At 57.4% G+C, this 22,174-nt stretch overlaps 2 protein-coding genes across 5 annotated transcripts in view; one reads left to right on the forward strand and one right to left on the reverse strand.

Annotated features, from left to right (window-relative positions):
- The first annotated feature begins 2,699 nt into the window (after positions 1-2,699).
- UBALD2 (UBA like domain containing 2) lies at positions 2,700-7,625 on the forward strand. The gene is made up of 3 exons (XM_069032627.1): positions 2,700-2,855; positions 3,458-3,520; positions 6,469-7,625. The coding sequence occupies exons 1-3, from the start codon at positions 2,736-2,738 to the stop codon at positions 6,787-6,789; spliced, it is 504 nt and encodes a 167-aa protein (XP_068888728.1). The 5' UTR covers positions 2,700-2,735; the 3' UTR covers positions 6,790-7,625.
- A 10,452-nt stretch (positions 7,626-18,077) lies between these two features.
- PRPSAP1 (phosphoribosyl pyrophosphate synthetase associated protein 1) overlaps positions 18,078-22,174 on the reverse strand; it is a 28,487-nt gene continuing 24,390 nt past the window's right edge. For all 4 annotated transcript variants that reach the window (XM_069032249.1, XM_069032248.1, XM_069032247.1 and 1 more), the window contains exon 11: positions 18,078-22,099. In XM_069032249.1, the coding sequence (XP_068888350.1) occupies positions 21,941-22,099 (159 nt within the window). In that variant the 3' untranslated portion in view covers positions 18,078-21,940. The remainder of the gene's footprint in view (positions 22,100-22,174) is intronic.

Here is a 22,174-nt window from a genome sequence, read left to right on the forward strand (position 1 = left end):
GGCAGCATCCACACCGGGATGCTGGTGCCCAGCTGGGAATCCCGAGACCCCAGGGCCTGATCCCTGCTCACCCCAACACACATTTTTGGGGATCCTGTTCTGCACATGGATCATTTAAAAATCTAGCACAACCCAGCACTGCTGAGCTGCCAGCCCTGCTCCCCTGCCTCGCTCTAGCCAGCACCGACAGCGGGAAACTGGGAGAGGGAGCCAGCACATTTCATTACCAGCACACAGCAGACTGCAGGGTTTTAGTGCAGATAATAATTCAAAGTTATCCCTGTGCAGATCCACAACCCGGCAGTCATTACACGCAGAGCTGCTGCCTGCATGCACGGCTCGTGGTTTTTTTCCCAGCGATTACTGCAGCAGAGGATTTTGTAGGACAGTGCCGCAGTGGAGCGCGGGAGCGCTGGCAGGAGCTGGGTGGCGATAGGGCTTCGAGGGCAGGGTCCCTCCCAGTTCTGCCCGGCCACAGATTCCAGCACGCATAAAGCCAGGAGAAACCCCAGCAGGGCTAACCCGGAGGGAGCATCCAGAGAAAATGCGATGTTTAACCCCAAAATGCACGTGCTGCTGGGCAAGATGCAAGTCTGAAGCTCGTGCCGCCCAGCTGTGGGATTTGGGATGTGTTTGACATGGAGAGAGGATCCTGCTCCTGCCTCCTTGTGCCTAGAGGGAAACTGAGTCACGGTAGAGCACAGCAGTTAATGTTATAACAGGAGGGTGAGCAGCTCACCCACAGCAGAAGATGTTTGTCTGTACACCCAGTCCATTCCCAGTCCACTCCCAGCTCCCCCAGCAGCCACTGGCACACACTGTGGAGCCACCAGCCCCTCTCCCCCTGGGCTGGCTCTGTGCAGCCCCACAGTGGCAATGCCTGGGGAGGGGGTGACCCTTCATTAGTGGTGCTGAGGGCTGCCACCACCTTGGCTCCTCAGCTCCTGCCTGGGAAGGTGCTGGGAGCCAACCCCCTGCCTGGAGGGGTGACCCCAGACCCCCAGTGTCCCAGCAGGGCAGCACATCTGGAGGAGCATCTCAGCATGGAGAGGTGACAGCAAATCCTGCCCCAGAAAGGGGGTTCATTTGGAAGAACTCATAGTCCTGCTGGCTTTTCCAAATGTCACTAACACTACTTTGTCCCAGCTTTGGATGCCAAGGGCCCGTGAGCAGTGCTCCCATGGGTTTCCCCCAGGCAGGTGCTACCTGAGGCTGGCTGCTCCCAACTCGAGCTGTGCTGTGCACACGAGGGGGTGGCTCTGGCAAGCAGGAGGTTCTGAGAGCTCCTCAGGAGCTGGGTCTGGGGTCCCTGCATCTGGAATTGCTCCTCTCACACCTCCACCTGCCTCAAGGCTGGTTTTGCACCAAGAAGACAAAGTTACCAAAATCTCACTGGGCAAGCAGGACCCTCCATACCCATCGTTGTATCCCAGTGATGGGATTCCCCTGAATATCCCGGGAACCACACACTGGCATTGCTTCTCCATTGCAACCCTGTCTGCTGGATCTCACCTCCATGGGACCACCAGGACTTTACAGAAGCCCCACACAGGCCCTCACCACTGGGGGCAACCAACTGCAGATGCAACTTCAAGTTTCCAAGCCTCTGCCTCCTCATTCCCTCTCCCCTGGCCAGCTGGTGACCACTGCCACATCCAAACCTCCAGTGGCTCTTCCCAGATCCACCCATATTCACACCATGCATTTGCAAAGTCCCTTGTTGATTCATTTGGGGTTTAAACGCCGATTTTCCCTTTTTAATCAAAGCATTTCAAGGCACAAATCCCACAAATCCCACTAAGGTCCCCAAACGCGGTGCAGGGGAAGCACACCAGGGGGGAGGGAGTTCATCCTTGCAGGCTGAGACTGGAGCTCAGAGTCATCAGGATTTTAACCATTAACAAAAAATCCCAACCCCCCCAAACTGGGAGCTGCCTTGGACCCTGCAGCCTTTACATGGGAGGGACATGGGGATGAAGAGGATGGGTCCCTGCTCCTGCCCCTGGTATCTGGCCGGGGTAAACGGTTCCCAGAGCCTTGATGGGGGAGCCTTGCTAGGGGGCTAAGCGGGAACCCCCGGATGGGACAACAGGGTTCCCAGGAAGGAGGAGACGGGGTGCTGGGAGAGCCTTGCTAAGGAAATGAGGGAGCCTTGCTGGGGGAGCCAAGGCAGGGGGTTAAGGTGCAGCCCCCCCCAAGAGGGGTACCCAGAGACGGGCGGAGCCGTCTCTGTGACCCTCCCCCAACACTGAACCCCCCCATGGACCCTCCTCTCCATGCCCCCCTCCCCCCTAATGAACCTCCTTAACTGAGCCCCCCCCCCCCGAACCGCCCCCAAGCCGAGCCCCTCTCAATGAACCTCCTCAATGAACGTGACGTCACCAACGCCTCACGATAAACCTCCCCCGCCAGCCAATCAGCGGCCGGCCCACCCCTTCTCCCTCCCGCCTGGCCCCGCCTCCGCGCCCCCCAGCCAATCGCGGCGCCGCCTGCAGCCAAAACACAGGCGGCGGCCAATGGGGAGGCGCCGGGGCAGCTGGAAGGTTCGAAGCCGGCGGTGGGCGGGGCGCGGGGCGCGGCGGTGACCAATCAGCGCCCGGGGGCGGGGCCAGAGGCGCCCCCCCGGTCCCCCCGGTGAAGCGCGGCGGGCGCGGCGGGCGCGGGGCGCTCCGGGCGGTGCGGGCCGGGGCCGGGGCCGGGGCCGGGGCCGGGGCCGGGGCCGGGGCCGCCCCGCCATGTCCGTGAACATGGAAGAGCTGCGGCACCAGGTGATGATCAACCAGTTCGTGCTGGCGGCCGGCTGCGCCGCCGACCAGGCCAAGCAGCTGCTGCAGGCGGCACACTGGCAGTTCGAGGTATGGGACGGGCCGCCACCGGCACGGATCGGGATAACCCGCACGCGAACCGGGACACCCCAGATCCCGATCCGCACGGCCGCCTGCCCGCAGAGCCGCGGGGCGGAAGGCGGTGGGGGTGGGGGCAGGCCTGTGCGGCCCCGGCCCGCCGGACACGCGTGGCTGGGTTTTGGGGGGTCCTGCCCGCACCCCCCGGCACCCACGCCGGGCCGGGGGAGGGGGGAATCGGCCCCGAGCTCCGCCGGGTCTATTTATACCCGGGCCGTAACCCGAGCTGCGGCCCAGGGCCGCGGCCCCTCCCTCGGGCTCCGATCTGGGGATGGGGGTGCCGCTGGGAGTGGGGGGGGGGGGGGTGCAAACACGGGGTTTGGGGTGTCCCCCCTCGCGTGGGGAGCCCCTGTGTGAGTGGGGGACACGATCTCCGGTGGGTCCGGTGAAGGGCAGCCCCTAGGCCTGGCGGGGTTGGGGCACCCCGGGTGCCCCGCCGGGCGGTCCCGCGGGGGTGGGAGAGAGCGGGGGGCTGCGGGGTGAGCTTTGGGGGGTCCGTGTTTTCCCTCCCCCTTTGTCTCGGGTGGGCTGGAGCTGACAGCTTGTCCCCACAGACAGCCCTCAGCGCCTTCTTCCAGGAGACCAACATTCCCAGCAGCCACCACCCCCCCCAGATGGTAAGTGGGACCCCTGCCCCTCCCTCCCCCCTGCACCACCCCATCCCCTCCCCAACGCCCCCAGCCCCAAAAACGCCTCTAGACCCTTCCCAGCACCGACCAATCCCCCCCCCTACCCGCCCACCCCTACAAGCACGACCCCCCAGACAAAACCCCCCCCAAATCAGGCCCCCCGAGGGGGTGCAGCCCCCAGCCCTCGGAGCTGTCAGCTCCCTGCCAGCCATATTGCTGGGCGCCCGCAGGAACACGCAGCCGGAGAATGTAAACACGAGCTAAAATGTCTGCCAGGAAATAGTTTGTCTCGGCGAGCATCGCGCTGTAACTTGGGCTCCCCGGGCCGGGGGGGCCACGTCTGGCTGCCCCCTTTCCCCCCACGGCACTTGACCTTGGCCGAGGGCACATCCCCTTGGCCAAAGGGAGGAAGTTGTTCCCCTCCGGGTGTTTTGTTTTGTGTTTCTTGGGGGGTTTTTTTCTTTTTTGTTTTCCCTCTCCCCCGCCGCCCCCCCCCCCCCCCCCACCCCGTGTTGAGGGAACTAAACAGTGCCGAGCTGGGGGGAAGGAGCGGATCTGGGTTAAGCCGAATTTTCCCCCGTTTCGCGTTCCATCGGGAATCGCCGGCCGGCCCGGCATTGCCGGCAGCGAGCGCTCCCTTGCCCTCGGAGAAAGTCGTTTTGTCAGCCAGCTCCCACTAAAACCCCTTTTATTCCAGTTCCTCCCCACTCCCCGCACGCTTTCGTGCCGCCTCGGGGAGCTTGCAGAGGGTCTGCTGATGGCAAAGCCCCGTTCCCGGTGGGAGAGGGGCCGGGGGAGCCGCGGGCACATCCAGGCCTCACTGTGTTTTCACACCGAAAGCCTGATCGGGACAATTCCTGTGGGGCGGCTGCCGGAAGCGGGATGCAAAGCAGGGCTGGTGAAACCCACCCCGGCCCCATCCCTGCGCCGGGACCCTCCACTCACCCCAGCGTGACAGGCCCCGTTCCCCCCATCAGCCGAGCCACTCGGTTCTCCCCCTCCTCAACAACGTTTTCATAACACCCTGTGCTCCACGTGGTGTCAAAATACCTTTTACCTTCTCCCCAGATACTCCTGGTTTGGGGAATTTTTTTCAGTGTTTCCTTCCCCCCCCTCCTCCCTCCCCCCAGCATCCTGATTTGTGCAGTTTGAAATGCCCCACACGGCTCAGGGCAGGGGTGAGGTGAGGAGTTTTGTGGTTGCAGTTTCTATTTCTTTTTCAAGCGTCAGAGAACAAAGCTGCGAGTGTGGCTGTGGTTCGATGTGGGGGGGACTCGTCCCCATCAGCCCCACCCCATGGGGGGCTCCCCACACTCCCCAAAGCCCCACAGATTCCAGGCTGTGGGGCCAGGACTCACCAGAGCTGTCTGGGGTGTCAGTGACTGACCCTCTGACAGCCAAGAGCTTTCCTCAAGATGTGTTGGGAGGAAGGCAATAATTACATAGCAATTCTTATTTTTTAATTAATATTTCAAATTAATCTTGCAGACATCACCCCAGAAACCCAGAGCTGTGTCCAGCATCATTCCAGGGCTGGCTCTGGTGGTGGTGGGTTTTTTCCAAAACACAGCGAATTTAAGGTTTTTGGGGTTTGTTGTTTTTTTTTTCTTTTTCAACAATTATCTTTTCAGATCCTGCCAAATTTATGGGTTAATTTAAAAAGCAAAAGCTGGATTAGCATCACTTCAAGCTGAGCTCTGAAATGAGTTCTGTGGAGGAATATCCCTGGTTAACTACGAACCTGTTTAGTACCAGCCAGGCCATGATTGCATTTTTGGGGTGCCCCAGCTCCACAGGCTGATGGGAGCCAGCTGCTGCTTCCCCCAGGCTGGGGGAGCACCCCAGCTTCAGGGGCCTGGGCCCCCCAGCAAGGGTTTGGCCGCTTCTCCTCTGATCCCAGCATCACTACAAGTGGTGGGGTTGGGGATGAGGAGGAGCCTGTAAGAGGGATTTAGGTGTTGGCCTGTGCTGGGGAGCAGCAGGAGGCTGCTGAGCACCAGCCAGGGGCAAATCCTGGGATGAGCCCCAGGAAGGGGGAGAGGCAGCAGCTATTCCCCATCAGAAACATCTCAATCCCCCCTTGCTAAAGGCAGCAGACACTGTCCAAGCCCCTTAACTCTGCTCAAAGTCCCCACAGGCATCCCGCAGGAGCTGTGGCTCCAGGAGGGCGACAGGGATTTGGGATGGATTTAACCAGAGGGGTGAAGTCCCCCTGTGCATGCACCACCCCCATGTCCAGGCATCCCCTGCCAGTGCATCCCCCTGCCCACAAGCCCCTTTCTGTGTGTGCAGCCTCATGGGAATTTGCATACACACCCCTATTCCCCTTTTAGCACCTCCCCCATTCTCAGTTCAGCACGTTCTTCGCTGATTTGGGGTCCCTGTGCCAGCCCCTGAGCCTCTGTGCAGGGCTGGGTCCTCTCTGGTGGATTTTTCCTCTGCTGGAAAAAGGGACGGATCCGTCACTGTCCAGGTGCTAAATTTAGCCGGGTACCAAGAAGGCAGGGGCAGTACCAGGAACTGGGGGGGCCCTGCTTGCCTTTTGCTCTCTCTGCCATAATGGGGTGTGAAGGGGAAGGAGGTCAGGAAACTGGGTGGAAGGGGGGTCCTGTGGGGCCAGGTAGGACCCCAGCAGCCTCCCCACCCACCATACTGGACCCCTTTGTGTCAGTCTGTGCTACTCCTGCCTCATCCATGAGCTTTGAGCATCGTGGATGGTCCAAAATGTCCTTCCCAGATTCACTGGAGCCTCTCCCCAGGCAGCCCCCACACCTTTGGGGGAGCCACGCAGACCCTTGGGGCCACACCAACCCTTGGATCTGGGGGGGTGCCAGGTGTGGGATACGGGCAGGATGGCTCTGGCTGTTGTGGGTGGGTTGGGACCCCCAAAAGCCCCCGTGAGTGAGCTGACACCCCCGTTCTCCTGTGCCCTGCAGATGTGCACCCCCAGCAACACGCCGGCCACGCCGCCCAACTTCCCGGACGCGCTGGCCATGTTCTCCAAGCTGCGCACCTCGGAGAGCCTGCAGAGCAGCAACAGCCCCATCACCTCCATGGCCTGCTCCCCCCCGGGCAGCTTCAGCCCCTTCTGGGCTTCCTCGCCCCCCAGCCACCAGCCCGCCTGGCTGCCCCCGTCCTCGCCCACCACCCATGGCCTCCACCACCACCTGCACCACCCGCAGCCCTCCTGGCCCCCCACCCCCCCGCCCGCTGCCCCCCCACAGAAAGCCGTGGCCACCATGGATGGTCAGAGATAAGGCTGGGGCTGGCGGAGGGTTGGGGGGGGTCAGGGGGGGCCGGGCCAGGGCGTTGGGAGCAGGGGCTCGCCGAGAAACGCACTGGAATAATTTTCTAGGTTTTATTATTATTTTTGGGGGGGGCGGGGGGAGCACATGCTGCCAGGGAGGGACTGATCCATGAGAGCCTCTGGCTGCTCTCTACTCCCCTCCCCTTTTTTTTTTTAAGATATATAACTATAATATATAAATATATCTAATGTATATAAATCCAGAGAGAAGGAGCAGCAGCGTGGAGGCAGCTGCTGGGTGTCTGGGGGGTTTTCCCTGTGGCTCTACCCCCACCCAGCATCTCTACATCGGGGCAGGAGCAGGAAGGGGAGGACAGGAGTAACAAAAATAAATGGATGGAGGCAGCTGTTGGCACCCCAAATCACGGCCACATGGACGTGGAGCCACTGGATACCCTCCCCAGCTCTGGCTTTCCTGGGCACATGTTGCAGTGCCCAGAGCAAATGCAGCTCTCTAGCTCCCGAAATTCAGCCCGGCTTCTTGCACAGACCCCCCCTGGACTTGTCCCCAACCCCGTCCTCCCTCCCTCAGCACCCCCAGGGCCTGGGGGTTTGTCAAGGTGATGTCCCCCTGTCTCTGTGACCGCCCTCTGTGGCGCTTCCCCAGGCACGGGGGAGCTGGGGGTTTTTTAGTTTTCAAATCAATGTTGCTTAAAAAAAACAAACAGAAAAACAAACAAAAAAAAAAAAAAAAAAGGAAAAAAGACCCAGCAAAAAAGAGGTTGAAGGTTTTTTATTAATTTAAAAATAATAAAAATTAAAAAAAAAAAATCACTTTTTTAACACCAGCTGTCCCTGCCTTTTCTCTCTGCTGGGAGGATGTCCCTGGCAGGGCACTGAGAATCGGGGTGACCCCCCCTGTGACACAGTGTCACCAATGGGGACTGGGTCCCCCAGGAGCTGCCCCGACTCCGTGCTCTGCCTCCACAAGCCACCACTGCTGTCCCCAAAGAGGGGGGATCAGAGGGAAGGGAAGACCCAGGGCCATGGGGGTGCTGTGCCAGCACAGCGAGGACCCCCCATGTGCCACGGGGTGCAGCCAACACCCCTTTCTGTCCCCTCACAAAATCCCACAGCTTGCAGAAGCCCCCCAGCCCCATCACCCCCCCATGGATGAGCCCCCCCAGGCCTCGGCACTGTGGGAGCACTTGGGGAGGGGATGATGCCCTGTGAGTGTCCCCCCTCTGCAGAAGGGTCACCAGCCAGAGGACGTGGGAGCTCGCCAGGCCCGTGGCCACTGTGCTCACGCAACAAACAGCTGGGCTACAACCCCAAAAATGGGAACACAGCAGCTCTGCAAATGCCAGGAAAGAGGGGAAGGCTCAAGGCACAGCCCAAAGCTTCCTGCAGGGATGGGGAGGTCCCCAGGATGGCACAAACTCGAAGGAGAAAAGGCAAAAAAATTCCCCCATTTGGGATTACTTACCTCTCCAAAGATCATCCGAGGAGGGATGTGGGGCTGGGGGTGTGTTCGGGGGTGCAGGGGGGTGGGGGTGTTTATAGGGTGCTGTCCTGGTGGTAGCAAATGGGGCAGGGGGATGATCGCCAAAGAGGCCACCCCAGCTGGGCCATATCCTGCAAATGCAATTGGTGCCAGAGGTGTTTGTTTTTTAAGCCCCTCGGCCCCAGCCAGGAGTGCAGGATGGTTCTTGGTTGGCTCTGCTCTGGTGCCCTGTGGTGTGCTCAGAGTGTTCCCAGTTACCCTACAGGAGGGACCCAGATCCTGCTGTGTCCACCTCAGCACCCCCACAGCAGGTTTTGAGCACCTGGTTTTCCCCTGAAAAACCAAACCCACCAGGGAGAACATTCCAGGGGGAACTCCCTGGGAAATAAGGTGCCTGTGGAGTACAGTGGGGCAGACAGGGGTGGAGTCTGTCCCTGTGGGGGAAGGTTTGGGGACATCCACCAGGAGGGCAGGGTTTCCACGGGGCAGCCCCCAGGGGATGTCCCCAATAAGCTCTGGGTCCCTTCCAGGTGCCTTTGGGGTTTCCCTCAGGGTTTCTCAGCCTCCCACACACCCGAGAGGTGGCACCGGCTCTGTGTCCCCCCCCAGTATGTGTCACTGCCTGTGTGTAGCGGGGACATCCCCAGCCCCCCTGTGCACACAGCCGCGTGTCCCCAGCTGTGACACCCCTCAGTCCCCCTGTGCTGCTCCAGGGATCGGGGTTTTCCTGCCCGGTACCCCCCCCCCACTCGTGACACGACTTGTGTTCGGTCTCAGCACACCCTGGGGCTTCCTCCCTGCCACGGTGAGGGGTGGGTGGCACGGGGGGGGGGGCTGGGGAAAAGCAGCCCCAAGTCCTGGGGGTGGCACAAGGGGAAGGAGGGGACGTGTTCCTCTCATGGGGTTGTGGTGTGTTGGTTGGTGGGAAGCAGAGGGGTTTGTGCCTTCCTCGTTCAATCAGTGGCAGCGCTGCAGGAGGGACAAAGGGGTGGCAGAGGGGGTTTCTTCACCCGGAGATGAGGGAGGCAGCTCAGGGATGCTCATCCCGTGGGATAAGCGACAGCATACCAGCGGCGTGGGGTGGGGTTTGCGTTTGGCATCAAACTGCGTTCTGCTGCTGCCCTTCTGAGGTCCTCACTTCCCCCTTCTCCAGCAGCAAACGAGCTCCTCCTCCTCCTGCTGCTGCCCCAGACCCCCTTTGGGGCCACAGGCTCCCCTGGCAGGGCACAAGTGGGGCTCGTGAGGGCCAGGGGGTGCAGGACACCAGGGGCTGACACAGACCGTGGGAAGGGTTCGACAGGAGCTGTTTTCAGGACGAGGGATGCTGCCGGCCCCTCCTTGTGCATGAGGGAAGATCCTGCTCCAGGGCCACTCCACTCAGGACACCCGAGTGCTCGGCTGCTCGTCACCCTTTATTTCTGCAGGCTGGAGTCGCTTGCTCAGTCCATCCCCACGGGAGTCCGGCCCCGGTACACCAGTCCGTCCCTGCCCACCAGGTCGAACGCGCCGGGCTGGGAAGGAGGGGATGGGCTGGCTGCCACACCGGGCTGCATTCAGCATCCCCGAGCCAGCCTCCCCACACAGCTCCTCCTGGGGAAACTGAGGCACAGGTCCCCCCCCCCACTTCAGATGCTCAGCATCACCCTCCCAGCCTCGGTGTCCCCTGCCTGTATCCCCACCTTCCCCATCCCTACCTTGTTGGGGTTGGGGAGGAGGGGCTCCATGGGCTGCACCGGGCAGGTGCTGGTGTGTTGGCCCCCACAGTACCTCGGGGATCTGCGGGAATACCTCTCGGCTGCCTGCTCCCTGTGGGACAGGGCACAGCGATGCTCAGTGCCCAGCGCCCTGGCACCCTGTGCTTCACCCTGCTATGCCAGGGAGGGGGTCGGGGGGTGCTCGCCCTCCTCCAGCTGCTGCAGGAGACCCCTGCCCACTCACCCCTGCAGGATCTGTCCTTTCCCACAGCCCCAAGAGCTGCCCATGGCTGTGACAGGTCCTGGTGCCCTTTGCAGAGGACACCAGGAGGCAGGAGCAGGGCTGTCCCAGCTCCGGGCCTGATTTTGGGAACTCCTTTCACAGGAGGCACCAAATCCCCACCGAGCCTGAGCTCAGGCTGACACCAGACAAAACTCATCATGTGTGGCTTCAGCACCACTGAGGCAGAGACCTGGGCTAGACAGGACAGCACGGGGGCTGTAAAACCCCTCTGACCTGGGGCAGGCCCAGCTGACCCTCTGCAGCTCCTCTCTGCCCAGGCAGCTCCAGCCCCCTCCAACCCCCCCAGGGAAGAGCTCTCCTTGCTGGGACAGGGCTCCCCTACGCCCCAGGGGCCAGGGATGGGTCCCCATGTCCCTACCTGTCCTCCTGTACTTGGACCTGCTTCAGACCATGGGGCAGGTGCCCAGAGAGGCCAGGGGACACCGGTGGCGTGGACAGGATGGTCTCAGAGTATCTGGGGAGGGTGACAGGGGCCACAGGTGGGTGACAGGGGCCACCCCTGGCACTGCAGGACACTGCCAGCACCCATCTGCCCCTGTCCCACCCCCGATGCACCGGTGCTGGTGCCACTCACCGGCCAGACATTTGCACAACCGAGTCACAAGGTGAGTACTCGGAAGAGGGCACCTTTAGGAGCGTCCTAAAACAGGGAGAAAAGGGCTGGGCAAGCTCCTGGGGGATGCAGCCCTGCCTGTGCAGGCAGAGCCAAATGCTGGGCACGGCACTGCAGGGAGTCCCAGCATTTGCAGGGGAATCACGGGGTCCTGAGCCTGGATTCTCCACCACCACCACAGCACAGTCCAACCCACTGGCTGGCTACAAAATAAAGGGGGTGCCACAGGGGAAATGGGCTATTTGTGGGGTCCCACCTGGGAAAAAGCTCCAGCTCATACTAGACAATGGTGAATCTGCAGAAGGAAGCTCCCAAACCCACTGATGGGGGAAATTCTCCCAGGGGCGGCCCAGTCCCATGGAACTGGGGCTGGTGGCAAGGTCAAAGGGGGGGTTTCCTGCACCCCTTGCTGGAGTGGGATGCTCCCAGCTTGGGACATGCTCGCCTTGGTCCCACTGGCACCTCCAAAATGTGGTGGCTGCTCGTGGCTGCCCAGGACACACAGGGATGGAAGGTGGAGGGCACAGGCTCCCACACTGTCCTCTCTTGGTCAGCACCCACGACCCCCCTGTGCCCTGCCAGGAGGGCAGGTCACGACCTGGCTCTGGCACTGCATGTGCCAGCCCCGCCAGGGGACAAGCCACTGTCCCCCACACTTGTCACGAAAGCCTTTGCACCTACAGTCCAGCTTCGGCTGGGAATGGCTCCATCCTGGAGCTGCCTCTTCCTCGTGCTTCCTTGGGTGTCGAGAGCCTACTGCCACTGGGAGGGAATCATCATCAGCATCCCCACGGTTCCATCACTGGATAAATGGATCCAATGCCAGGGCACCACACGGGCCCAGCCAGAGGGAACGGGGCCATTGCTGTTCCCAAAGCCATTGCTGTCCCTATGGCACTCACCTGCTAGTCCCAGGCACGCTCTCAGATGGGACCCAGAGGGTCTGGGATCCTGGGTGGCCTCGTACTGACTGCACCCGCTGTGCAGGGAGGTGGATGCCAGGGGCTCCTGGATGCATTCCCGAGGCAGTGAAACTGCCATCCGCACTCTTTCTCTGAACGTGGGGAGGAGCCTGAGCAAGCAGAGCAGTGTTTCAGTCCCAACTCTTGCCCCCCAAATTCCATCTCTTTCCCTCAGGGAAGCCCCCCGTGCCACTGTGAGCTTGGGCTTAAACCAGACCTGGGTCTAAGAGCAGCAAGATGGGGGTGCAGACCCTAAAGGAGGGGGTGTCTCGGGGGCAGCACCCAGGGGGCTGGGAAGAGCCTCTACCTTGGAAATGCTTATTGTGATCTCTTCATCCTTGATCCCTCCATCCTTGGTCTCTCCCACGTCAGTCATCTCAGGAGGAACATCCAGGGGGCTGGGGAGAGCCTCTACCTTGGAAATGCTTATTGTGATCTCTTCATCCTTGATCCCTCCATCCTTGGTCTCTCTCACATTGGTCATCTCAGGAGGAACATCCAGGGGGCTGGGAAGAGCCTCTGCCTTGGGGATGCTTGTCTTGATCTCTTTGTCCTTGATCCGTCCCGTGTCATCCTGTCCCATGTCATCCTGTCCCACGTCACTCTGTCCTGTGTCACTCCATCGCAAATACTGTCCCGTGTCCTTCCGTCCCATGTTCCATCCCATGCCCTTCTGTCCCGTGTCCTTCCGTCCCATGTTCCATCCCATGCCCTTCCGTCCCACGTTCTGTCCCGTGTCATTTGCCCCAACCGAGTCCGAGTGGCTGCTTGCATTCGCCTCCTGCAAATCCTTCCCTCTGTCCTGTGCCCTGGCCTTGTGGGGCACAGGGCTGACGGGCCGGCTGTCCCCATGCCTTCGTGTGGGTGTCCTGGGCCTTTCCAGGAGGGTAACTGGAAGAAGAGACCAGAGTGAGCTCCTCAGGGTCAGGGGAACATGGCTGGGGGAAAACCCAGCAGCCTGCAGGCCCCCTGCCCGGCCCGCTGTGCCCTCACACCCTCCGGGTCCCTCCCCAGCTGTGCCCAGAGGTACTTTCGCTGCCGATGACAATCAGCCCTTGGTCATCCCACGGGTGTGTGCGTATGAGGCCACCGTCCTTCTGCCCGTCCAGGGAGCCTTGTTCGCCCTCGCCTGTCACGGCAGACTGGAAAGGAGAGGATGGGCTGGCTGCCACACTGGGCTGCATTCAGCATTCCCAAGCCAGCCTCTCGACCCAGCTCTTCCTGGGGAAACTGAGGCACAGATCCCCCCCTGGATGCTCAACACTGCCCTCCCAGCCTTGGTTCCCTCTCAGCATCTCCTCTTGAGGCTGAACAGCCCCAGCTCCCTCAGCCTTTCCCCAGGACAGAGATGCTCCAGTCCCCAAATCATCTTTGTGGCCCTCCATGGGACCCTCTCCAAGAGCTCCGTGTCTCTCTCATCCCGAGGAGCCCAGAACCGGACACTGCTCCAGGGGAGGCCTCGCCAGGGCTGAGCAGAGGGGCAGCATCGCTCCCTGAACTGCTGCAGATGCTCTTCCTAACGCACCCCGGGGCACCAGTGACCTTCTTGTCCCCTCGGGCACAGTGCTGGTCACGGACAGCTCGTTGGCCACCAGGACCCCCAGCTCCTTCCCCACAGAGCTGCTTTTCCAGCCCGTGAGTCCTGGCCTGTGCTGGTGCCTGGGGTTGTTCCTCTGCAGGTGCAGGACCCTGCACTTGCCTTTGTTGAACTTCAAAACGTTCCTCCCCAGGAACGTTCATTTAGCCCTTTTAACCTCTGTGCCCGTGGTTTTAGCAGCCAACCCCAGGGATCAGCAAACACCTGAGTGATGCCATCAAATACAACACCGAGGCATTCTTCCCTCCAGCAACGGGATTCAGTATTCCAGACCTCCCCCATAACATCCCTCTGCTGTCCCCCAATCCCAGCCACTGCTCCAGAGAGACCTGGAGGGCAGGGAGCCGTGGTCCTGCCTGATGCTGAGCAAGGAGGGGCTGTGGTGGGATGTCAATGCAGCCTGGCCCCAGGGAGGTACCAGCTCCTGCTGTTTCTCCCACCACCCTGAACACAGCCCTTTCTGAGCAGAAAACATGCTGGGAGCACACATTAGGCCAGCTGAGGAGCTGCCCTGGCTCAGCCAATGCCAGGTCCTGCTCCTGGTGGGATGCACAGGGAAGAAAATTCCTGAGCAACCCTGTCAGAGGCGCCAAGGCACGCAGTGGCTGGAGGTGCAGGGGGCTGTGATCCCGCTCCTCTGGCAGACCTCAGCCTCCTCCTCCTCCTGCTTTCCTGCCCACCAGGAAGTCCTCCAGCACATCCTCCTGTTTCTCGCCTCCTCTGAGGCTGGGGAGAGCATCAGCTTATTTTCCAGTCTTTTTTTTTGGGAAGGAAGGCATCAGAGCTATCTGTGTAACTGGGGGCAGGATGGGATCCAGAGGAGCGTTGATCCCCCCAGCACTTCTGGGGACCATGCCCTGATGTGGGGGAACCCTGCCCTGGAGCAGGCCCTGGCTGTGCTCAAGGACGTACCACGACACTCTCCAACGCCTGGTTACGGAGGTCATCCAGCATATCCTGGAAGTTTTCCTGGAGTGAGGCAAGGACAGGGACAGGAGTCAGAACACAGGAGCAGGATTTAAAAGGAACATCTGCAAATTAACTTGGCCACAAGACAGAGGGATGCTGGACAGGGCTATGCCAAGGGGCTGTGGCTGTATTGCACAGGTGGACCTTTGTCTCCCCACCTTCCCAGGACCCAGGTTACTTTTTTGATGGCTGTTTAGTTCATAAATGCCTCAGCAGCCCTGTCTGAGGGAGGCAGTGACCTCTACCACTGGCCTGACCTGCAGGCAGTGGTGCCCTTCTGCCCTCCCCGGGGCAGCCCTGGCAGAAGGAAAGTGAGGGGTTCCAGGTGGGTTGGGTTCTGCTCTTGGGACACCCTTCCCACTCTTCCCTCCTGGTTCCCTTCACACTTGGAGCCTCCAAGGGCTGCAGGGCAGGGGCAGCAGGGCAGCAGTGAGGGGCAGCTCCTGGGGGCACTGGTGGCAGCTCACCGGGTCAAAAACCTCCTGCATCCTCTGCATGTCCTCTGCCATGAGGGACTGCTCCGCCTTCATCTCATTGACCTCCTCATGGAGCTCCTGGCACAGAGCCCTGACCTAGGAGAGGGGGATAGTGGGCTGAGCCCCAGGGCAGGCTCCCTGGGGACCAGGTCCTTTGCACCCACCATGGTCTGCACAGAACCAGGGGCAGGGCAGGGCCTGGCCTGGGCAGTGCTTGGCCTTCAGCACATCCTCAGCAGCAGCTCCCCAGCAGCATGAGGGGGTTCAGATCCCAGAGGAGGGCACAGCCTGGGAGAAGCACCCGGGGCTGGGAAGAGTCTCTACCTCGGCGATTTCTTTTTCATTGGCTTCCACTTTCTGCATTAACTCCTCAAGTAAAGAGGCGGAGAAAGGGCTTCTCTCAGCCCCCTCCAGTGGCTCCCCCGTCTCCTGGACAGCCAGATCCCGCAGGCCCAGGTGCAAAAGCATCCCATTCAGGAGGTTGCGCAGTTGCTCGAAGTCAATGGATTCCGTCTTTGGTGCCCCGAGGGCGGCATCCAGCATCTGGCCCAGGGTGAGCGTTGCCATTGCTGCTGACCTGTCCAAAACCACAGAGCTGCCATTAACAGCAGCCTCTCATGCTATTGCTCTGGAGAGGAGCAGGTAGGATGGGAGGTGGTAGGAGGTGGTAGAAGGAGGTGGAAGGAGGTGGAGGAAGGGGAGCACAGCCAGCAGGCTGCTTGCTTTTCAGTCTCGTCCTTGTTCCAGAGCCCATACCACTTGTGTCCCTCTTTACAGTGTCCCCTTGCCCTGGCCAAAGAGTGCCCATTGTTACACAGCAGTGGCCCAGCCCCATGTGGAATGTCCCCATTGTCCCCTGCTGCTGGCAGTGTCCTGGTTCCAGCAACCAACAGGACCTGCAGGGACCGTGTGCCACAACCTTTACCACTTTCAGCCCCAAAATAACTCCAAGGACAGCTCACATTGGGCAGGTGGTGCGCTGGGAGCTGCTTGTAGGGTGAGTTGAGCTTGCCCAGGAGGGCTGTGCCCTGTGGAGAGGTGATCCATGTTCTCATGCAGCCTGGAGCATTCCAGAACACTCCGGGAGGAGGCCAGGCCCAGAGAGGAAGCACCTCCAGTCATTCATTTTTGAGGTCTCAAAAGCATGAGAGTTTCCCCTCTCCCTTAGATGTGGGGATGGTGGAAGGCTGCTGCTGACTCCATCAATACACAGCTTTTCAGCACCTCGCTCCAAAGCAAAGAGCCATACAAGCAGGGCAAAGCAGATAAACACAAGCCTCCAGACAAGCCTAGGAAGTAAAAGACTCAAACACTGGGAAAAATATTTGAACTAGAGTGATCCATCAGACAAATCCTTACAAAAATCATCAACTAGCAGTTCCCTTTTAAATCTGCAGGTCTGACCAGCAGGCAGTGGGATCACTGACATCTCCCTGCTCTGGTAAGGCTCAGGAGCTCTGAGCACAGGGGGACTGGGTGAGTTCCTGGGGGGATCCTACCACCACCACAGCACAGTCCAACCCACTGGCTGGGTACAGAATAAAGGGGGTGCCACGGGGGAAATGGGTTATCTGTGGTTTCCCACCTGGGAAAAAAGCTGCAGCTCATACTAGACAATGGTGAATCCACAGAGGCAAGCTCCCAAATCCACTGATGTGGGAATTCCTTCAGGGGCATCCCCAGCAACCCAGTCCTGTGGGAACTGGGGCTGGTGGCAAGGCCAAAACGGGGCTGGGTGCTGTGGCTGTGGGAGCTGGGGGTTCTCCATGGGCTGAGCAGCTTTTGCCTTTGGGTTCCCAGGGGGTCCTTGAGTTTGGCTCCATGAGCCAGGGCCTTGAAGAGAGGGGCTGGGGACAGGCTGAGGGGCCCTGGGTCTGCCCTTGCTGCTGCACTTCTGCCCATCAACCTGTTCCCCTTTGTCTCCTCTTCCCAGGAGGGCAGCAGGGGTCAGACTGCCCCTGCCAAGCTTTGGGCATGGGTACTCCACATGGGACAAGCCCAGAGCTGGGGCTGAAGACTTTGGTAACACAGCCTGTGCCCAGGAGCAGCAAGGGGACTCCAGGGACACAGCCCGGCTCCCTGGGCAGGCGAGAAGGGACACAGAGGACCAGTGACCCCTGAAAAGTGGGCAGGTGCTCTCTGGGGTCAGATGAAGATCTTGCATGGCAGTTCCACCACCTCATGCTGTATTTAAAGGATGTACTGAATGGCTTCCCTTTTGGAAACAGAACCAGTGGGAAGTTAGTGGAATGCCAGTGTGGCAAAGGGATAAATGTGAGAGACTGAAAACCTGGAAGAGTTAATGTGAACCTGAAAGAGCTAATGCTCAAAGACTAGGCAGAAGAGAAAAGGAATGCTAGCACAATAGTGAGAGAAGGTTCAGCTGGAAAAGGGGGTCTTTTGGAGGCAGGATAGTGCTTTTCTGGGACCAACTTTGTATCTTGGGAAACTATCTCAAAGAACAAGTTTGAGACAGCATTGCACTTACATCTGATGGGGGAGGGAGACTGAAACCACGAGAACCCCCAGCCCTGTTCTGAAAAGTTCAAGAATAACAAAATGTGGCTGTGCAAGGACCAATCTATAAATTCCACAATGGACAGGGGCTAGTGGGGCACCCACCATGCTGAGGAACCGGACCACACACAGTGCTGGAACCTGGGCTGGTGACACGAGTTCTTCCTCTACCTCTATTTGCCTTCAGCTCATCCTCAGCAGCCAAGAAGGGGCAGCAGCTCCCCAGCAGCATGAGGGATGCAGACCCCAAACAAAGGGGTGGCTCGGGGGGAGCACCCAGAGGGCTGGGAAGAGCCTCTGTTTTGGTGATGTCTCTCACTGGCTTCCACTTTCTCCCTTATCTTCTCCATGTCTGGCAGGGTGGGAACCACAGGGGCCTCTCATGCTTCCCTGCAGTGGTTCCCTGCTCTCCTGGGCAGGCAGATCCCACAGGCCCAGGTGTCCAAGCATTGCACCTGGGAGGTGGTGGCAGGAGATAGAAGAGGATGGGCACAGCTAGCAGGCTCCTTCCTCTTTGCTCTCCTCCTCATTCCAGAGCCTGTGGGGTCTCCCTGTTACAGCTGCATCCAAGCTCAGTGCTGGAGACAATTTACTGCAGCAGCAACTGTGAGGGAAAGCTATGGAGGTACCTTGACCACTGAAATTTAAACAGTAATCAGGGATAATGCAAACAAATTTTAATGAGAATTTCAACCTTGGTGGCATCTAATTAACTTCACTTCTGACCCTACCAACAGTAAAGCCACAGCTTTTGCTTTAACAATACACAGTGCTTTGGTAAACCCCATCTACCCAACCATTGCACTGGGGTTAAATCACCATGGAATACAATCCAATACAACAGAGAGTATGGGCCCAACAAAACGGGAACAAATGGCAAGCTGTCAATGCTGACGTGTGTGTTGTACAGGAACAACAGGGCTTTATTTGTGAAAGCAACACCACTAATGCCCAAGATATTTGTCTTGGCACTGAACAAAATGTTTGTCACTTCGAAATACATCCTGCTGCAATCCTTGAAACTCTGCTTATATACATTGGGAAGAGCTGAGAACTATCTGTGATTCCATACAGACCACACCACTACAGAAATAAGCCATCACTCAAACATTTGTGTTTGTAGTTTTTTCCACAGTTAGGGGATGTGACTTCAACTATTCAGTTCTGTCCCAACCCATGAATTGCTACACTCTACCTATACATCCAGCAAGATTTCCTGCTTCCCCTCACTGGAATGAACCTTGCACTGGTGGAAAAATTACTGCTGGAAGGTGTGTGAAGCAATGGACACAGAGCTCTAATCACTGTTTATCACAATATGGAAGAGATACACCACATCTTGGCAAGAGTGATGAGAAATGGAGAACATCACTGGTGGGATTGTGTTTGGGTGGTCACCCACTGCAAGAGGAATTCCAGATTTCTGTCATTTTATGCTTAATGTACTGTAGTGTTCTAGATGTTGGAGTGTTTATATTAGCTAGACAGGTAGCACTGTCCCACAGATGTCCTTGCATACGTAATATTGTTCCATCACATTCAACAGTCTTAAAAATCACAGTATTTAGCTAACCTGCTCAAAAATTTCTCTTAGTTTATAATTTGAACATAATAAATCCCTGTTCATAGGCACAGAGGCAAGAGGTGACCACATGGCCACTCTGTGGAGCAAGAGAAGTTGTCTTTAGTCACGGGGTGGATTGTGGTGGTGCCTCCCCCTCACTCTTGAGCTGCACTATGATCTGAGAAATGCTTGTTAGGCCTTGGCCTTGAGAACAGCACCTGGGCTGAGCAACTCCCAATCTTATCAGAAACACTGTCTGCTCCCAGGAACTTGTGCTGTCTAACAAGCTCCTGTTTTTTAACAAACAGCCTTGGAAAATAATTTTTCTTGCCTGAATAACAACCCAAGCAGAGCAACATTTTTGTTATCAAACTTTCAAAGAAAGCTGCTGACCTGAATTGTGGCCAGGATGAAAAGGAATTATGACCATTCCTCGAGGCTCAACCCTTTGCCCATTGAGATGCAAAGACATCTGCTGTGAGTATTTCCAGGAGCTCGAGGGGAATTTTTCAGAGGTACCTTGTACAGGCTCCCTCAGGTCTGTGAGTGGGAATGCACTGCAGCAAATATACCATGGACATTGCTCTCCTGGATTCTGAAGTACTTTAGATTTTTAAGTAAATGCTGTATGAAATTGTTACATTGTTCAACTTCAGCATAATCAATAGCTTAACAGCTTCTGCTGTTAAGGGCTGTTAAATCTTTGGACCTAAACTGTTGGTCAAGTCTGGGGCTTAGTTTTGCAAGGGGATCTACTCTGAACCTCATGACTCATCTCGTGATTCCTTTTTATCCTTGCCCTTTCCTACTCTTACCCTTCCCCCCTCCCCTGCCTCAATGTAGATAATTTTTGGATTTATGTTGGGTTTAGATTGATTGATTTTAGATTTTAGTTTGCTTTTACCACCTAGTAAGTAGTAGAGTGAACCTTGCCAACATCTTTGTGGAACTTTCACTTCTATACTAAACCTGCTTTTCTATACCAATACCTTTGCTGGTCATTCTTTAAGCAACCATAAAATATTCACTCAGGACAATGGCCCAGGGCACACAGGCACAACCCTCTGCTCAATGGTGCTGTGAATCCATGGTTTCTACCCAAATACAGCCCAGCAAAAGAAAGCTTGAATGGGCAATAACCCTCAATGAGTCCCACCCTTGCTCCTGGCAGGTCTGACAAGCACTTTGAAGGGGAGAGAACAGCAATACTGCCCACACTTTTAACACTGGCTTCCAGGATGAAGAACATTGTCCAGCACTGGCTCAGAAGAAAGGGGGTGCAGACATCTGCAAGGACTCCACAGCTCCAGCTGATCCATTCAATACCTGCAGTACAGCATCATGTTACCTCTCTAGGCCGAGGAGCCAGGCTGTGGTCACAGAGTACAGCTGAGATTTGCTTGTGGTACTTTGAAAATGCAGGAAAACCCATCAACAGCTTTGAGACCTCATCCAGTCCTGCACATCCCTCATGGAATTTGGCTTGAAGGTTTAATCCATACTGGATACTGAAGGTGGTCCAAGCACTCTGTAGCGAGGTCTGTTTGCTTGCCTGGTGTTCAAGGCTTGTCCTGCTCAGTCACTGCTGACCCCTTGGCACATTTTAGATGTTGGAATGGAAGATGACAGTGTAGAATAAAGATAAGCAAAACTAAACAACTAAACAATCCCTGTGCTGTTGAAGCAACTGCTTCCAGCAGCTTGTATTTGTTCCTCACATCAGCAGACTAGAAAGTGGTGTAGGTTTTACTGGAGTGCGTTTGTCTCATCAGGGGGAAAGATCAGTTTGGGAGTTTATCCTTATCCAGGATACAAAGCCCTCCACATGCATCTTGTGCTGCTTCCTCAAGTGTCCCCTCCACCCAAAAATTAGTATCACTCAAGAAAGGAGTGATCAGCCAGTCCTACCTTCCCTGTGGAAGAAGGCTGCAAGCTGCCAAGTGAGCCTTGTTACAGCAACAGCCCCACTGAATAGACACAGCAGCTCTTCAGAGGGCACAGGATTCACAGGAAGCACCAAAGCTGAAAAATCTTACACTTTTTATTGCAGGTTCAGTGTTAGTGTTTTGGAGAGCACAGCTGCATTAGAAGCAGATATTGTTCCAACTTCCCTTCCCCACGAGACTGCCACAAATTCATCAGCCCCAGGCAACTCCAAAAATCGTGCCTGGGTTTGCAGTGCAGACAAGTGTTCCAGTGAGGATCAAGACTCTCACATGACTCGTCACTGAAGAGCAATAATGATCCAAAGCTCGCAAAATGAAAAGGCCAACACATTAACTAGCATTCTCTGCTCTGCTGGGACACACACAGGAGCCTGTTCCCAGCTCCCTGACCCAAGGATGGGAGCAGCCCTGCCAACGGGTTGCCCTAAGCTGTCCTTTCGGGATGTTCCGCTAACTCAGTTTTGATGAAAGTCCCTGCTCTGCTGTGCAGGAGAGGAGAGGCCACTGAGCTGGCAGAGAGCTGCTGTTGGCTCAATCCTGCCAGCAGCACAGCCTGAACGTTCCCTTCCATGCTCTGGGGTGAGACACAGGCAGAAACAACCCCAAAGGCTGCTCTCGCTGCCCACACAGCAATGAGCAGTCTCTGTTCCCTTCTCACAAGCTGACAGCTACTTCTGTTTAGCTTTTCTGTCTGCCCCTACAGGGCAAGAGATAACACACTAAAAAAAAAAAAAAATCATTAAAGGAACTTAAAAATTCAACACCACCTCATTTCTCCATCTCTCTTAATTAAGGTGAAATCCTCCCCATTGCCAGTGGCCCCTTCTATTCACTTGTAAAGTGCTGGTCAGGTTGATTTTTTTTTCTATTAGATCTCATGGCTCAAGACCGTGAGACTGAAAACCTCAACGCTCCTACAAAAATAAACAGTTGTGATATGCCTATGTTTTATGGTATTGCCTTTCCATGCAGATTTCCTTCTCTTGTGGAATCCAGGACAGGGGCAGGCTCAGGTCTAGTCGTCGACAGTGATGTTGCGGAAGAGATAGGCCATGGACTCGCCGTTGTGGATTCGCCGGATGGCTTCCGAGAGGATCAAACTGATATCCACAGTCTTTATCTTGGGGCACTGCAGCTTCTGCACCTCGTGAGGAACAGTGTTGGTCACTACCACCTACGGAGGGCCAGAAAGGAAAGGAAACATTTGTGTGCTGCTGAAACATTCGGCCTCCCTGAGGAGGCATCCCGG

This window comes from Aphelocoma coerulescens, chromosome 18 (assembly GCF_041296385.1).
Source record: "Aphelocoma coerulescens isolate FSJ_1873_10779 chromosome 18, UR_Acoe_1.0, whole genome shotgun sequence".
Classification (NCBI taxonomy): domain Eukaryota; kingdom Metazoa; phylum Chordata; class Aves; order Passeriformes; family Corvidae; genus Aphelocoma; species Aphelocoma coerulescens.

Bases quoted from the DNA above. Each gene is read 5' to 3' on its own strand.
- UBALD2 (XM_069032627.1), top strand. From the start codon at position 2,736: ATGTCCGTGAACATGGAAGAGCTGCGGCACCAGGTGATGATCAACCAG. The intron at 2,856-3,457 runs GTATGGGACGGG...TTGTCCCCACAG, and splicing joins CGGCACACTGGCAGTTCGAG to ACAGCCCTCAGCGCCTTCTT. The intron at 3,521-6,468 runs GTAAGTGGGACC...TGTGCCCTGCAG, and splicing joins GCCACCACCCCCCCCAGATG to ATGTGCACCCCCAGCAACAC.